Genomic DNA, 18,164 nt, shown 5'->3' on the forward strand with positions numbered 1-18,164 from the left:
CACCATGAAATTAAGAGGTAAGAAGAAATGGAGGTTTTCTAGAATTGATGTTGATTTCCAGTTTTATTTAATACCTTGTTTCAGTTAGTTTAGACGTGATAAAAATGTCCTCAGTTAGTTTAGACGTGGTAAAAATATCCTGAGTTAGTTAAGACACGGACACATCTTGTAGTATGAATAAATTTAATCAAACATATGGGATGCATTTTCTTTTGTTATCTTTTTTAAAAAGTCAACAACCATCTATCTGCGAGGGTGTTGGGAGGTGCATCTTCGCTAGCCAAGGGTTACGATCTGCTTCATTCCTCTCCGCCCTTGGAGGATTGAGATAGAATTTCAGAGACACAAGGTAACGTTGCTTATTGTGCAACAAGTCTTTACATCCCTAAACATACGACTTATATTAAGTGACAATTTGAATGTGTTTAATCAATTAAAAGACGTTCCTGTGTATGTTCCTTGCACAAATGCACGAATGTCAATGTAAATTTGCGTTTCCTGCTTTACCAAGTGTGCAGAATCTAGACGCTACCTTGTTTTACCTCCATATTGAAGAGTTTAAGTGCTGCCATTGGTCAAGAATAATGTATTCGAAATGGGCTTGACTTTAATACCGATAGATGGCGCAACACAAATGTTGGCTTAATCTTCCAAGGGTGGAGAGCAGGAAAGTGGATCGTAACCCTAAGCTAGCAAAGATTGGGGAGGTGTTATACAAATACGTTTTTTAAATAAATTATTTGATTCGAATTATTTTGAAAACATTGCTTCAAACGGTAATTGAAAAATAGCAGTTCTATTGAAATTGATTAGAATAAAATACATAGTGTTTTATAAAAAGATTATTCTTGATAAAATAATTGTAAGAGGCATTTGTTTTACTTCTCAAATGTTTTTTCTCAACTTTATAAAAAAATAATATTTTTTTTCAAAAACATTTATACATGTTCGATGTGAGTCAACGCTTCTTGTTGAAGACCGTACTTTGACCTATTAGGTTCACTTTTACATTTTGTGACTTTGATGGAGAGTTGTCTCATTGGCACTCATACCACATCTTCTTATATCTATATAGGAACATTTTTAACTACAGGCTGAATCCAAATATATCGTTTTCTTAAATTTCAATTGAATTTCAAATAATCGCATTCTATGATCTATTATATAAAAGGTATACATCATATTTATTGACACATATAAGTTCAAATACTATGAAATTAAGTATTTGTATATGTATTCTTGAATAGTGTTTTGTTTAAAATGCTGGATGAACACACATAATGTCGATTTATCTCGGTTCAGCTTTAAGTCGGTATGGCGATGGTGACGTTGTTACTGTGGATACTCCTTCAAATGATAAAATATCATCGGGATCGACCTTAGAGAATTCAAACCTATGTAGAAGGTTGGAAAATATAAGAAACAACTCTGACCGTGCTAACGATTCTCCAGGGCAGATCCGTGGGCCTGTAATACAAAATAAAATCAGTCAGTGAGTAAATGAAGCAAAGGCAAAAAAGTCATAAATCGATTGAGAGAAACAAATCCGGTCTACAAACTAAAACCGAGGGGAACACAAAAACTATAACAATAAAACAAAGGAACAACTATGTTGTGGCATGTGTACTATTGTTTTTCTGTTTGTCTTTTTCATTTTTAGCCGTGGCGTTGTCAGTTTCTTTTAGATTTATGAGTTTGAATGTCCCTTTGGTATCTTTCGTCCCTCTTTTTTTGTGCAACAAAACAAAAGAGAAACATACATATAAAACGTAATCTATGTTGCTTATTCTTTAGTTTTCTATGTAGTGTCATTTGTACTATTGTTTGTCTGTTTTTTTTTTCATTTTTAGCCATGGTGTTGTCAGTTTATTTTCCCCGATTTATAAGTTTGACTGTCCCTCATGTACTGTATAGCGGGTTATTTTCACGGGATGCAATTTTATGCTTATTTTCACGGATATAACAAAATCACCAAAATAAATTCCGCCAATCTAAAAGTGAACATGCAAAGGTATTGGTAAAAGTTTTGAATCCACCAAAATAATAATCGCCAAAATATTTCGCATACCGTATTCAATAAAAATCGCGAAATTTTAGATCCGCAAAAATAACCCGCTATACGGTATCTTTCGTCCCTCTGTTATGTTTCTGAAGAGATTTTGTTTTAAATACCTTCTTCACGATTTCATGAACCTGAGTCAGAAATGCATAAATATCCTGCAACGTTTTGAGCATATATGAAAAGCAGTATCCTAAACAGAAAAGCAACATTCATCCAAGGTCAACTTTGCCTAAGGGAGTTGAAAAATGAGTTTCTTAATAATTTCTTGATTAATGCACGGGAATTTTGAAATAAACATATGCAATAAACTGCGACTTAACCCAAGCGCTTACTACGGAGCTTAAATACGAATAAATCAAACAAACTTTTTATATATAATTTTGATTCGTGTGTCAAAACACTTTTCTGGTTTTAAGTTCTTTGGATCAAAACACAATATATGACAATAAGAGATGCAACCGACGGGTGCCACATGTCGAGCAGGATCTGCTTACCGTTCCGGAGCACCTGAGATAACTCCTAGTGTTTGGTGGAGGTAGTGTTGCTTATTCTTTAGTTTACTATGTTCTGTCATGTACTATTGTTTGTCTGTTTGTCTTTTTCATTTTTAGCCATGGCGTTGTCAGTTTATATTCGATTTATGAGTTTGACTTTCCCTCTGGTATCGTTCGTCCCTCTTTTAGGAGCTATTTGACAAAACAAAAATCATCATTTACTACCTATCTGAACAGCAAGTACAGCGTGTGAAACAACACTTAAATAAGTAACGAACTACACATCTCCAAATAGACAATCAAATTTAGGTAATACAATATTGGTAACCTTTCATATGAAGCATCTGATGATTTATTCACATTTACCATGACATTTATAGAATGAAATGACCTCACAGTATGATGACAGTGACTACTGGTGCACAAAAAAATATTACCAAAGTCTGGACAATGCATCTTACGTTATAAATGACTAATAAACAAACACTCAATACAAATTTCAATAGCACGCAGACTTGCCTCATGCTTATCGATAAGAAATGAATATTGTGTGTAAACTAATATGTATTATTGCATATACGTACCTATTGAAAAAGGTATCAAGTATTCTTTGTTGATAATGTCATTGCTTTCATTGAGAAACCTCCCTGGATTGAACTCCTTCGGACTTTTCCAGATTGTTTCATCCAAATGTACAGAGATCAGGCTAGACATTATAATCGTATTTTTAGGTATTTTGAAGCCATTGATTGTTGTATCACAAACTGCTACGTGTGGAAGAGATAATATAGCTGTAAAAAGATAGAAGAAATAAACATGTATCACAAACGGCTATGTGGGGAATAGTAAAAATAGCTGTAAAAAGATGGAAGAAAGTACACATGTTTCACAAACTGCAATGTACACAACGGCTAAAAATGGCTGTAAAAAGGGGTAAGTCAATATAATATAGTTATTTTTTATTGTAAAATATTAAATTTGAAGATGTCATATCGAGCTTGTAATTACATTCAGACATATTCCACTGCTTTCGAACAATGGATAACACATTTTGAAAATCAGTGAGTACAAGATGTTGATATTTGTTTTCATCTTAATTTGTATTGTATCTCTGTAATCATAAGTGCTTGTCGATCAACTATTCTTTCTTTGTCTAAAGCTGAATAATTTAATTTTGGATGTAACGCGTCTTCTGATTGGCTGACGTTATTTTGTTATGAGCCTAATGACATAATTTAGTCATGTGACCGTGACGTCGACAACGTTTTTTCATGGTTTTCTACGGTTTAAAATGGAATTTAGAATTAAATTATAAGAAATGACTGTAATATTTTTTTGTTTATTCGAAATAAGATAAAAAATGTGGTGCACACTGTTAAATAACCCGATACGAGCGTTATTCAGTGTGCACCACATTTTTTATGTTATTTCTTCATAGACAGAAAAAAATATTACAGTAATTCCTTAAATGTACAGTTATTAGTCATGTAAATGTATACTCGAGCAATAAGATGGTTAGGTACTAGTAATAAAAAAGATTATTTGATTGTAAAGATTAGACGACTAACTGTATGACGGCTCTAAGATTGACATTTCCTAATTAGAAAACGAAAACGAAAAGGTCGCCCCTTTATAGATTTGGACAAGGTCAACACAAAAATATAAGAAGATGTTGTACGAGACAACTCTCAATCCAAGTCACAAGTTGTAAAAGTAATCATTATAGGCCAAATTACCGTCTTTAGCATGGAGGCTTGGCTCACTATAAAGGCCCAAAATAATGACTAGTGTAAAATCATTGAAACACGGGAACCAACGGTGTAATCTATTTAAAAAAAACAGAAACGAGAAACACTGATGAACCACATCAACAAAATGACAACTACTAAACATCAGGTTCCTGACTAAGAGCAGGTGCAAACAAAGTCTAATTTGGTAATATAATAACTTATTACACTAGAAGATCTCTAATATTGATGATTTTAATTACATTTTTATGGAAACTTCATTAAAACACTTAAAGAAGATGTATCTGATTGTTTTGTTTTAATTCTCGTGTTTGTTTCAGTTTTTAACTGAGCAGCATCTTGTGGGTGGGAGCACATTCTAACTATTGTATTGTATTTTATAACTTTGTTTTACTCGCCCGGTTGATAGCCCGATTTCATTTTTAATTTCCTTTCCTTTTGTAACTCACCCGTTAACGTTTATAGCCAGATTTCTGGATATAACTGTATGTTTTTATTCCCAACATGGTTACGATAGACATCAATTGAATATTTGTGCGCACGGAAACTTGGATTAAACTCATTTCATTTTGTGCCAGTATCTGGTCTAGTGTGTTGTTCCCTCTAATCAGTAATTTGTTATATTTGTTTGTACATTTGTTTTCTTGGCGTAGTTGGTTATTGGACGTTGTCGTGTTCTTTTATACATTTCTATGCATTTGGTCAATTTACAACATCCTTTTTATGTCACGCATCATTGTAAATATAACGGAATTTGATGAGACTTTCATCAAAAGGAGAGGTTTAGCGCTATAAAACCAGGTTTAATCCACCATTTTCTACATTTGAAAATGTCTGTACCAAGTCAGGAATTTGACAGTTCTTGTCCATTCGTTTTTGATGTGTTTTGTCATTTGATTTTGCTATGTGATTATGGACTTTCTGATTAGACTTTCCTCTGAGTTCAGTATTTTAAATTTGTGATTTTACTTTTTATGTAATATCATTACTACAGATAACTAAATCTGTTGACTTAGTCTTTTATTTTTTACTCATTCTAATAATTGAAAGAAAAAAATGTTTTGTTTGCCTACATGTATTTGACAGTCTTTGTATTTCCATCAAAGTAGCCTCGGTGTAGGACAAATGCCGTCTATCAGACAATCGAACCATTCTACCTGGTCCTACTTCCTAAAAGTAAAAACAGTTTTATGAGTTACTAATCTCCTTAATTATCAATAGTTTCTCTTTCCCTTAAGTGTTAGTAAAATATTTACCATCAGCGAGCATTTGATTAAACGAGAATTACCCATAAGAAATTTTGTTTAAGATGTGGGGTTTAACCTTTACTACACACACCTATCAAGCACCTTATATAACTAAAATACTTACCTTTAAAGACCACAAGAGCTACCAGTAACTGCTTGTCGGTAGAGAGCACATTAGATTACAGGGGGAGGGGGGACTTGTTTAGATTTGTATATGTTTCGGTGGGGAAAAAATTAGTAAAATTCTTCTAATTAACAATTCTTAATTATTCGTAGAATAAGGAAAAACACGGAGCACTAAAAATTTGTAAGTTGAAGAGAAAAATACAAAAGAAATACGACATTACGACAAGCAGGATACTACTAAACAATACAAAGGAAAAGTTATAAATTCAGCAGTATGATCAAAATAAAAAACAGGTTGTCATGACGAGTATGCAGTTCAAGCTCAGCTATTGACACCAGTCATCTTGTGAAAAACGAGCAACAGATAAAATACATATAAAACATTAAGAAATGTGAAGCGCAATTCATTAATTCAAAGAATAATTCAAATACATGTTTGTCAACTTATTGAAAATACAGATTGTATGTATACTTACTAATCATTATTTATTCAAAACATTATGCTTGCCCTTGTAATTTCCTCTTGACACCTCTTTTGTGCATCCGGGTATTGAATCATCCATTTAAATGACCAATCAAGCGTAGTTGCAGTGGTGTCAGTTCCAGCAGCAAGCATATCTATAATTGATGCTAACAACGCTGCCGCTACAATCGTAAGATATTTATATAATTCAAGATATTATTCGAATTAAGAAAGCTAAGTGTTCTTAAGTACACTTGTACTGCGACAACAAAACCTAAAGAAAGGGTTCTATGCTACCGATTAAAATATAAGGACATCTAAAAGATCCTGCTTGCTACCGAATGAGAAAGCTTGATGTTCGAAGATTTTGACTTGAATGCGATCTTTGTGAATGAAAGAAAATAATAAGTTACTGATTTAAAGAAGTTAGTGCTACGGTCATTAAGATACTAAGAAAATACAAAAAACGGTCGGATTTAATTCGCTAACTTTTAGGAATTATTGGAGAAAATTCTTTCTTTTCGGTCAAATAAAATCGGAACATTCTCGAAGAAAGGCTAAACCCCTATTTCCGATACTAGTTGTACTCTTAGTTGCAATTATAGTTTAAGATTTGTTTGTCAGTTTTGCCCCTCCAATACATATTAATATACATATGGCTACAAATATTTTAAGTCTTAAAATTGGGTACAATCAATGATATTTCAGAACTATTCGAATACATTTGGTTTTTGAGCAACACTGGTATATACTAGTATTAGTCTCCATATCAACTTTTAATACCAAAATGACATTTCGTCGGTGGGGAGAAATATTGTAACTCCCAAATAAACCAGGGAAAATTTGTCTGCCCAATTTGTGATGCATCCCGTGATAAGATTGAAACCAGCATACAACACCTAAATTGTTTTCGCCGTTTCAGAATCTAAAGGATTATGGGTAATTTCAGTGTTCGTATCCCATAATGAAATAAAACCAAGTCATTGGTATAACTGCCATTGTTTAGGACGATGTAAGCCAATCAAACTGTTTTGATTAGACATTGTGACATTTGACAACATTAGATTCTTCAAGGATGACTTAGTTACATAGTACCGGTAGACTATATTTATGGATTTAAGCTTTTTTGATAGGCGTTGTTATAAAGTGTTATCTTCAAACGTACGATTCATTACAGACTTTTGTTCACTCTCTTCTTTTTCAGCGACCAGATACATATCTATCAAGTCCCGAATGTTGTCTGGGTCAAATAACTCTCTATGTTCGCTTATGTGTTTTTCAATATACTTTTTCAGTTTAGACAACCCTTCCTTCCTCGACTTAAGATCGTCTATCTGAAATGGTAATAAAATACAATATATATTACATATTTATGATTGACAGTCCAATAACTCATGACAATTGATGTATAGACAGGTCAACTACATATATGATGACAAATACTAGCTTTTATTACATTGGTTGCAATGAATTACATTGATTTCCCAGTTAGATAAAAACCGATAATTTCACATGTGAAATAAACGTGGTTATTTCACTCTCTGACGTCATACAACAATAGGCGTTGTCAAGACGTCAATAACGTCGGATCAAAACAAATTGTCAATGCGTAGGAAAAAGATATAGTTCCTTACATTTTCTACATTAATTTCATAAAAAAAAAGCCATTTGCCCATGTAATAAAAAGCATAACTAATCGCCGTATTTGAATATCAAAAATAAGACAACGCGTGACCGAACGACGCATGGATTTGCGCACTCGTTTAATCCATGCGTCGTTCGGTCACGCGTTGTCTTATTTTTGATATTCAAATACGGCGATTAGTTATTTATAGTATAACTAATCGCCGTATTTGAATATCAAAAAATAAGACAACGCGTTGTCTTATTTTTGATATTCAAATACGGCGATTAGTTATTTATAGTATAACTAATCGCCGTATTTGAATATCAAAAAATAAGACAACGCGTGACCGAACGACGCATGGATTAAACGAGTGCGCAGCACGAGTTTAATCCATAGCGGCGTTCGGTCACAAGTTGTCTTATTTTTGATATTTAAATACGGCGATTAGTTATACTTTTTATTACATTGTCAAATGGCTTCTTTTATGAAATTAATGTAGAAAATGTAAGGGACTATATGTTTTTCCTACGCATTTACAATTTGTTTTGATCCGACGTTATCGACGTCTTGACAACGCCTATTGTTGTATGACGTCAGAGAGTTAAATAACCACGTTTATTTCACATGTGAAATTATCGGTTTTTATTTAACTGGGAAATCAATGTAATTTATTGCAACCAATGTAATAAACTATAATTATTACATGGTTTCAATGGCTGACATCAACGACGACGACAGAGGAAAACACGTTGTCATTTAGATGATTAAAAACCAGGGATAGTACTGTATTCTAACATAAGGCACGTGTTTGACCCTCATTTATCATTTACGCAACACTGTATTAACCTGAACTTTTGAAAAGAAAAAAGTCTAACTATTATATGGCTATCAGTTACGAGAAACATGAGTATGCGTCATATTACCATAAATAAATTCAGAAGCGGAAATAATCCCGACGCTGATAAAGTTCCAGGACCTGAAAATATGTCTTCTATTGCCTTGATGAGTTGTTGAAGGGATTCGTTGTCATGTTTGTATCTGAAAGACAAAAACGAAACATAGACGATTAATCAACTATACGAATAAACAGCCACGTGTTCACAGCTCTGTAATATAAAAACTTATTTCTCTGCCATGTTTTTTTGTTGTTGCCCGCAAGTGATTAGAACAGTATTTTTTTGACAATCCATTGTAATTTTATGCATGTATAAAGCATATTTACTAGTTTTAACAACAATTCGATTTATGTCATGAAATGAAGAATTTTTTTTGTTAAGATAAAAGTAAATACATAGCATCTATAGTGGCTTATTCTTAACTAATAAATAACAGGGATACGGAAGAGAGATACTTGTCTCATACTGTTCTGAATTCATAACAAGTGTTTTATTAAAAGAGATATGAAAACGATACTGTTTTCAATATATGGCTTATGATAATATTAATAATTTAAAATCGAATATTCAATATTAAATAATACGCTGATTTTTTATATTAATAAATGAATATTTAATATTAAAAATTCATTTACAATTAATATTAAAAATTCATTTACAATTAATATTAAAAATTCATTTACAATTAATATTAAAAATTCATTTACAATTAATATTAAAAATTCATTTACAATTAATATTTTTTAATATTAAATATTCAGTTTGAATTTTTTAATATTAGATATTCAGTTTAATTTTTTAATATTAAATAATACGCTGATTTTTTAATATTAAATAATACGCTGATTTTTTAATATTAAAAAATCATTTATTAATATTAAAAAAATCAACATCAATGTAGCCTTAGCGTTTAATATAAGGCAAATCAATAATTATCTGTCAAACGCTTTAATGATGATTATTGGACAAGTCGGTCGGAAAATTTTGGAGACTATATTAAGTAAACTCGGACCATCTTATATCGACCCTGACAAGTATTTAAGGAAAGCTTGAACTATTCAATGATAATAAACTATTAAATAATAAATGTTTAATACAATTTTCTTTTAATAGTTGCTGAATTTGCCAAAATAAAAGCGTTTTAGGAATAAAACAATTGACAATGACCGATATTTGGCAAACATACCACAGTGCCGAGGTTAGATATTCTACCTTGGCCAATTCAGAGCTTTGTAAAGATCTATTCATATCAATATTTAAGTTCAGGAAAAAATCAATATATAATGTCACATTCAAGTGTGCATTGTACCAAACACTGACTAAATTCTACTGGGGTTGACATTTATAAGCAATTTGTAGGTATCTTTTTACTAGTCAAATAAGACACGGAATTTCAACCCTTCCATTTTTTACATTCAAATAATAATAATTATTGTAACATGATTTCCCTAACTTGGAGTCTGGACTAAGCAAACATACAAACTATTAGTCCAATACATACACCTGAGTTACCTTGTTTCTTTCTTTGAGGGGTGTAACTGCCGTTAGGCACGTGTCTACACATAATTTAAACGCTATCTTCAGATGCACGCCAGAGAAGTCGTCAAAACTCTTTAATTATCAAATATCATGTATACACTAGTCTATCAGCATTAGTGAATGGAGTATTGGATATAATTTAATGTCATCATATCCCCCCTTTATATAGAAAATATAACTAGAATAACTAAAACTAGTTCAGATCTGTTCGCTTCTATCAACAAGTGCTAGAATAAACCTCATCGTAGACACATGATATTTTGTTAATTAGTTGTTGCTGGTTTCAACTAGCTTTTTTGTGGTCTTTGTTCTACCTACATAAAACCGTGCCAAAGTTGGGCGTCCGTTTGGCTGTGCAGGATGTATAAATACACAGTCAATTCAGGTCAGAACGGGGACGTTAAATCCGATGGCTGGTGAAGAGAATACCACGCTCCCTGTACGTTAGGAAACTTGCAACAACTCTTTGAGGGGTTCGTGGGTGGTCTACTGAAATTCTAAATTTCTGTTCCTATCCAATAAACCCTCATTTGCCAATGCATGGCATTTCAAAATTTCCAGACCTTCGTCCTCGACGACCCTTATTACAGGACCTAGCTTCCTGTTATATTTATTGCCATTTTGATTTTGTCCTGAAGATGTATGATTTATTTGCCACTGGACGTTAAACAATCACACAATCAATCAAGCTTTCAGTAACTTTGAGTAATCAAAGATCTACGTGTAATAACTCTAAACATGCATTCAAATTCTCAGCAGGTAGGGAGTTTACTGTACAGGATATAAAGAAATATGAATTTCTTATATTTTGTTCGAAAGTATGAACAGAACTTCTGCGTGAGGCATCGACTGTGTGTATATCAGTAGTATGCTTTTGTGTACCCAGGGGCTAGATCTCCAATATACATGTACTTTCAATTGACGTATATCAATTATCCTCAATCAGAAAGAAAAAGATGTGAAACTACTATATAGGTTGTGCTGCTTAATTAAGGGCTTATATAGAAAATAAAATGTTGTATGGTTACCAATGAGAAAACTCTCCATAATTGTAAAAAAGAAGATGTGATATAATTGCCAATGAGACAACTCTCCACAAGAGACCAAATGACACAGAAAGTAACAACAATAGGTCACAGTATGGCCTTCAACAATGAGCAAAGCCTATACTGCATAGTCAGCTTCCCGCACTGAGCAACACATATTGTAAATATTTTTATTGCACTGGCTACATCTAAATTACAAAAACATTATTGTTACATTGGAGACGGAATAAATGGTTGGGTATGGATCTGAATAATTACGAATGTAACAATATTATTTGGGTCTACGGCTACCATGTTACATTGCGTTATTGTTACATTAATTTACATTAATGTACGCTAGATTTATTAAATTAGACTCCAATGTAACAATAATTTGTATACGACCACACAAAATGTTTGCGGTCGTATTGTGGTATCACGTCGTCGTCGTCTGCGTCGTCTTAAGACACTAAGTTTACAGACAATAACTTTAGTTTATAAAGCCCCAGTCCCACTATACCACGATCGCACCACGCTCATCGCGATCTAAAATAAATTTACATCGTGGTGAGGTCGCGGTATGAGTGGCATGAAAATGTAAATTTTCGTTGCTTTCACGATGCTACTACGTCCTCATTACACTTCTACAACGACGCCACAACGATTATACCACGTTATCATCGCGCTTGTTCTGCGACCTCACTACTCTTATCAAGATCTTTCTACGATCATCACGTTCTAACTACGACCATACCACGAGTTATCCGATTGTAACACGATCTTACCACTCTTCTGCTGCGATTATAGCACGTTCACACCGCGATCTTACTACATTTTCAGCAATAACGTCAACATCGTGTTCCATATCAATACAGTTCCATTCCTTCTATTTATGATTAATACGTATATTTCTCGGAAACAATACAGTCGTGCCATCAAAATCTACTAGAACACGTGGGCGTGCTGGTAGGGGTTGATATAGAGGCAGAGGGAGCGCTGAAAGTTACGAAACCTGATCAAACAGAGACGTTAGACCGACCAATCCAACCTAAATTACGACCTATTGCTGGTCCGTAAAGCTCAAATGACGATATTTTAGTGAACGATAGCAGAGATGACACAGATGTGTCAATAGATATAACTCTCCATCTCCAAGTAACAATTTATAAAAATAAACTATTATATGCCAAGGTACGGACTCAGCAAGCTATAAAGGGACCCAAAAATTACAAGTGTAAAACCAACAGCATAATCTATATAAAACAAGAAGCATGGTTTAGCCGTTTGAGAAAATGGACAAGAAGTCCTAATTACATACAAACAAAACCTGGAAAGATTTAATATACTTTGTATGGATCAAAAAGGGTACAGAAACAAGACTTTTCTTATACTTTGTACAAATTGCTTATTTCATGACCAATTTTAATGGGGTTTTATTCTTCAATTCTTGGGGATTCTTTAAAATGCTGAATCTAACCGGTTATTAAGTCTTTGGATTTTGGGCCCCGGTTTTAAATTGGTCCAATTGAGTTCCAAAGGGTCCTAAATTAAACTTTGTTTGATTTCATCCAAAGTTAAAATATTGGGGTTCTTTGATATATATGCCGAATCTAACCGTGTATTTAGTATTTTTAATAACTTTTGGTCCCGTTTTTAAATTGGTATTAACTAAGGCCCAAAGGGTCCAATATTAAACTTTAGTTTGATTTCAACAAAAATTGATATACTTAATCTAAAAATGTATTTAAATTTTGATTATGGGCCCAGTTTTCAAGTTGGTACACATCGCGGTTCAAAATTAAACTTTGTTTGATTTCACCAAAAATTGAATATATGGGGTTCTTTGATATGCTGAATCGTTTTTTTTTTTGGGATCCTGTTTGAATTAAATTGGTTCAAATTGAGGTCCAAAGGTAAAGATCCAAAGGGTCCAAAACTAAACTTAGTTTGATTATAAAAAAAAATTAATTCTTTTGGTACTTCAGGTTGCTGAATCTAAACATGTATTTTAATTTTATAATACAAGTATGTTGAATCTAAACATGTATTTAGATTGTTGACCATGGATACTTGTTGAATGTCATCTAGTTATATCAGGTATTTTTTTAATGACATATAGTTATAGCAGGTACTTGTTGAATGTCCTATTGGTATAATAGGTTCTTGTTGAATGTCCTACAGTGTAGCAGATACTTGTTGAATGTCATCTAGATATATCAGGTAATTGTTGAATTTCCTATAGTTATAGCAGGTACTTGTTGAATGTCCTATAGTTATAGCAGGTACTTGTTAAATGTTCTATATCTATAATAGGTGATTAATGAATATCATATTGGTATAAAATGTTCTTGTTGAATGTCCTACAGTTATATATAGAGGTACTTGTTGAATTTCCCATAGTTATAGTAGGTACATGTTAAATGTCCTATTGTTATATCAGGTTATTGTTGAATCACCTATTGTATAGTAAGTTCTTATTAATTCTCAGATTCATATAAAGTACTTGTTAAATGTCCTTTAATATTACTAGGTACAAATGTAAATGATGAATGTCCTTTAACATACAACAGGTACATATATACTTATTAAATATCCTATAGCTATAGCAGGTACTTGATGAATGTTTTTAAATACTGAATGTACTTATTGGATATCCTATAGATATAGCAGGTACTTATTGGATATTCTATAGCTATAGCAGGTACTTGTTGAATGTCCTATAGATATAGCAGGTACTTATTGGATATACTATAGCTATAGCAGGTACTTATTGGATATCCTTTAGCTATAGCAGGTACTTATTGGATAAACTATAGCTATAGAGGTTTTCTCTTCTTTCTTATCGCGATTAAACATACCTTCAGTATTTCCGACAATGTACATGTATTATTTATAGATATAGGAATATGTGGTGCGAGTGCCAATGAGAAAACTCTCCATCCAAATAACAATTTATAAAAGTAAACGGAGCCTTGGCTTATACATGTATCCTACAATTTATAACTGGCGCTTTAAGGTTTAGTTTGTAAATCCAAGTCTCTGAATTTTATACATTTTTCAAAGAAGTGGACCGCGATGTGGACACCAAATTGAACTGTCACGGCAGGAACAGAAATATTCTCATTACCGTTGGAGTAACAAGAGACTTTATTTGCTGCGGTGAAGGTTGTGCAAGGTGGAGGTTGTGTAATTTGTTGGAGAGACACTCTTACAGATTTTACAGATTTTTACAGACTTGATAGTGTTTTAATGTGAACTTTTATTTCCTGCATTGCCAATGAGAACCCTGAATGATGTTTTAGCAAAGTGAAAATACATTTACTGCCATTTTTCGAAAAAAATGAGATACACGAGACAAAAAAATAGCCGACTCATAGTCGCCATCTTGATTTTATGAAGAAATTTTAAAGAAGTTTTATTTAACAGTCCTTTTACCTTTTAAACAAAGAAAATTTTTAATATATAGTGAATAGTTTTATGAAAGACAATTGTTTTATTTAAACATTTTTTCCAAATCACTGTTTCTGAGTAGATACAACCAACAGTAATAGTAGACAATATACTCAAAATGTCGAGAAGGTCAAGTAGAGAATTAGTTCCAACCAAAATATATACACCCAGCAAGAGTATTCAAACTACTAAGAATTGTGTATTAAATGAGAAAAGAACTTTGAATAAAATTAAGGAAGCTGCAAATAGAGATATTGATATTCAAGCAACTTTGAAAAGGGGGAATTTAATCATACAGTTTTCATCGGCTGCATTTTAACAATTTAATACATGCTTTGACCAGTATTTTAGTTCAAACCAAAGTTTAAAACTAACAGTACATGAAAGGTTCGATTTATCAAAGAAATTATCAGAGAGGTCAATTTCATTTGCTGACGTTAGTTATCCGTCAAAGCAATTGTATAGGGTGAACATTTTTAATACAACATGTCGTATTGAAGTGAATGGGAAACAATTTATGTCATTCATAGATGAACTTTCTAAAATTGCATCGCAGATGAGTAATGATGTAGACTATAAACATCTCAATACCAAAATTAAAGAACAATGTGATTTTTTATTATCATTAATTAACAATGGTCATAATTTGTCAGTTGTAGTGAATAATACAAAGATTAGTCAATCTAAAGCTGTTACAAACGCTGTTAGTAAGGACATAAAGGACCCTGAAGTATGCCTAAAATGCAATAGAAAATGCTTATCCAGAAGTGTCTGGTGTAATAGGGCAAACATTGGATACACTATAATTGTGAAAAATTAAAAAGTGAAATGATTAACATTTTAGAGAATAATTTAGATACAAACCATTATATATGTTCAATTTGTGATATAAACTCCATAGATGATAAGCAAGTATCATCTGTGAATATTCCTACTGACACTCAAGTATGTGATAGTATCAACTTACCTTTGGTCGACATGATTAATGAAGAATCTTATTTAGAAGGAAATGAAATAGAATCAGATACTTTAGTAAAACATATAGATAAAGATCAAGTAATACCCAAAGTAACTTTAGCTCAATCTCTTTTATTGGAGGAATTTCCAAGGTCTTGTGCCTTATGTTTAGAGTTGTTAAACAATGATGAACAAATTTGTGAATTTTGCGATCAATCATATATCACATAAAATGTATGGTAAAAGAAAATAAAATATGTCTAGGATGTGAAGCAACACATAGTCAAAATTCTGAAAATTTACATTTGAATATTGCAACTTCAGTAAAGGAGGTTAATTCACCTCGTCCAACTTCAGTCTGTGTAGACAAAAACATTTCTGATAAATCTAAAGAAAATCAAATAAGGATAATGAAAATAGTGTGTTGAAACAGAAAGAATTGTGTCAATTAGAACTAAAATTAAAGAAAAAGAAGAAAGTCTGAAATTAAAAGAATTGTCTGTGAATGAAAAACTTAAAGAGAAAACCAAACTTCTTGATCATCTTCACCAACTTGAAGCTCGAAATATAGAGTTAGAACAAACCATAAAAACGATGAATAGGAAAATTATTATATTGGAAGAAAATCAAAATAACTCCTCTCTGTGTAATGAAAAAATCAGAATCTGGAAATTTAAATAGTCATAGGGATAATAGTGAAGAATTACTGGTACAAGTAAGGAATAAAGTCACAAAATTTATTGTGGACAAGATTGAAAATGAATTGGATAAATTATCTGACAATATTACTGAAAATAATGATATATCAAAGGATACACAAGATCATGTTAATCAACAAAATGTGAAAGATAATTCAGAAAATCAATATTCTCAATATAATTGGGGTTATCAAAATTATTATCAACAATATCCATATTATTATGATCATCAGAACTCATATTATATAAACAATTATGGAACTGAAAATGAGAGACATAGCGATTCAGAAAGTAGATGTGATTATGAAAATCAATGGCTTCAAGATTCGTCTCCGGACAATATTCAAACCGTTACTCATGCGAATCTTATTGATGTATTAGCTTTAAACAACCAAGTAGGGACAAATTGTGATTCACAAAGTAATCGACCTAGGAACTATTTGGGACAAAACTTATATTTCCAAAGTAATAACATTGCCAAAACTTTACATGGAAATAATTGTTTATGGAAAACAAGCCTCAGTGTCCAACTGAAATAATGGAACAATTAAATCATGAAAGTAGTGAGAATGATAAAAAGAAAGAACTTAATATTTTAACTTTTAATTGTAAAAATATACAAACATGTGGTATGTTTTTTTATGAACTTTTTAAATCAACAGATATATTTTTAATTCAAGAACATTGGCTGTTTAATTTTCAACTGAATTTACTTAATGAACTCCATCAAAATATCTGTGGAATAGGAAAAGCTGTCGATGATAAAGACCTAATAAATCCAACCAATTTACCTCGTGGTTATGGGGGAACAGGAATTTTATGGAGAAAAGACCTTGACAATTTTATTAATCCATTAGATATAGGAAATGATAGAATTTGCTGTGTTGAACTTTTAGGATCTTCAAAGCTACTCTTAGTATCTGTTTATTTACCATGTAAAGGAACACCATCTGACTCATTAGAATTTTATAACTGTATAGACCAACTACATGAAATTGTCCAAAGCTATAACGACTCTCACTCTATCATAATTGGTGGCGATTTTAACGAAAATATTTTAAGTAAAATTGATACGAGAAGAAACAAATATTTAGTAGACTTTATGAATGAAAATAGTTTATATACTGAAGAAAATGGAATTACTTTTGTAAATTGTAGTGGTAAAGGAACTTCAACTATTGACTTTTTATTTTTTAAACAAGACTTTAAAGAGAATGTGATTAATATGAAAACAATGGACAATGTGGCTACTAACATATCTGATCATTTTCCTGTAAAAGCGAGAGTGAAATATATCATCAATGCTAAAGAAAAACTGAAATGTTCAAATTCAAATATTTTACCCTCTGGAAAAACTCCATGGAAAAAAATAGATAAAGACGCATATAAAACTTTAGTTGAAAATGGTTTAGATAATTTTACGTCATCTTTAGAAAATAAATATGAAGTGGATATTGCTTTTCAAAATATGAACAGTTTACTCTTCAATTCAGCAAAAAAAGTTGCTGTCCAGCTCCTCGAAAAAGATATAGAAAACCAACATTAAAAGTAATGAACGAAGACATTTCTGGCGCAATTGCAATGAAAAAAAGGCAGTTGTAAAGACAGTAAAAATTATCGTGAAATAACAATTACTCCTACATTATCCAAATTCATTGAGGCTGTTTTAAAGATCAGAATTAATCCTGACATTATAAAATATCAAAATCCATTACAGCGTGGTTTTACTAAAAGAACAGCACCATTAAACTGCTCTTTTATTATAGAAGAATATCACAAGGAATGTATTGAGTTAAATGATCAAACAGTAATAACTATGCTTGATGCAAAAT

At 31.9% G+C, this 18,164-nt stretch overlaps 1 protein-coding gene across 1 annotated transcript in view; it reads right to left on the reverse strand.

Annotated features, from left to right (window-relative positions):
* Window positions 1-1,143: 1,143 nt before the first annotated feature.
* The window catches only part of LOC139515898 (cytochrome P450 2C29-like), a 29,922-nt gene continuing 12,901 nt past the window's right edge, over window positions 1,144-18,164 (reverse strand). Inside the window, exons 3-8 of the mRNA XM_071305649.1 lie at window positions 8,691-8,805; window positions 7,306-7,474; window positions 6,186-6,322; window positions 5,378-5,474; window positions 3,141-3,347; window positions 1,144-1,467 (exon numbers count right to left, since the gene is read on the reverse strand). Coding sequence (XP_071161750.1) covers window positions 1,289-1,467; window positions 3,141-3,347; window positions 5,378-5,474; window positions 6,186-6,322; window positions 7,306-7,474; window positions 8,691-8,805 — 904 coding nt within the window. The 3' untranslated portion in view covers window positions 1,144-1,288. The remainder of the gene's footprint in view (window positions 1,468-3,140; window positions 3,348-5,377; window positions 5,475-6,185; window positions 6,323-7,305; window positions 7,475-8,690; window positions 8,806-18,164) is intronic.

The sequence above is a fragment of the Mytilus edulis genome, chromosome 3 (genome assembly GCF_963676685.1).
Source record: "Mytilus edulis chromosome 3, xbMytEdul2.2, whole genome shotgun sequence".
NCBI lineage: Eukaryota > Metazoa > Mollusca > Bivalvia > Mytilida > Mytilidae > Mytilus > Mytilus edulis.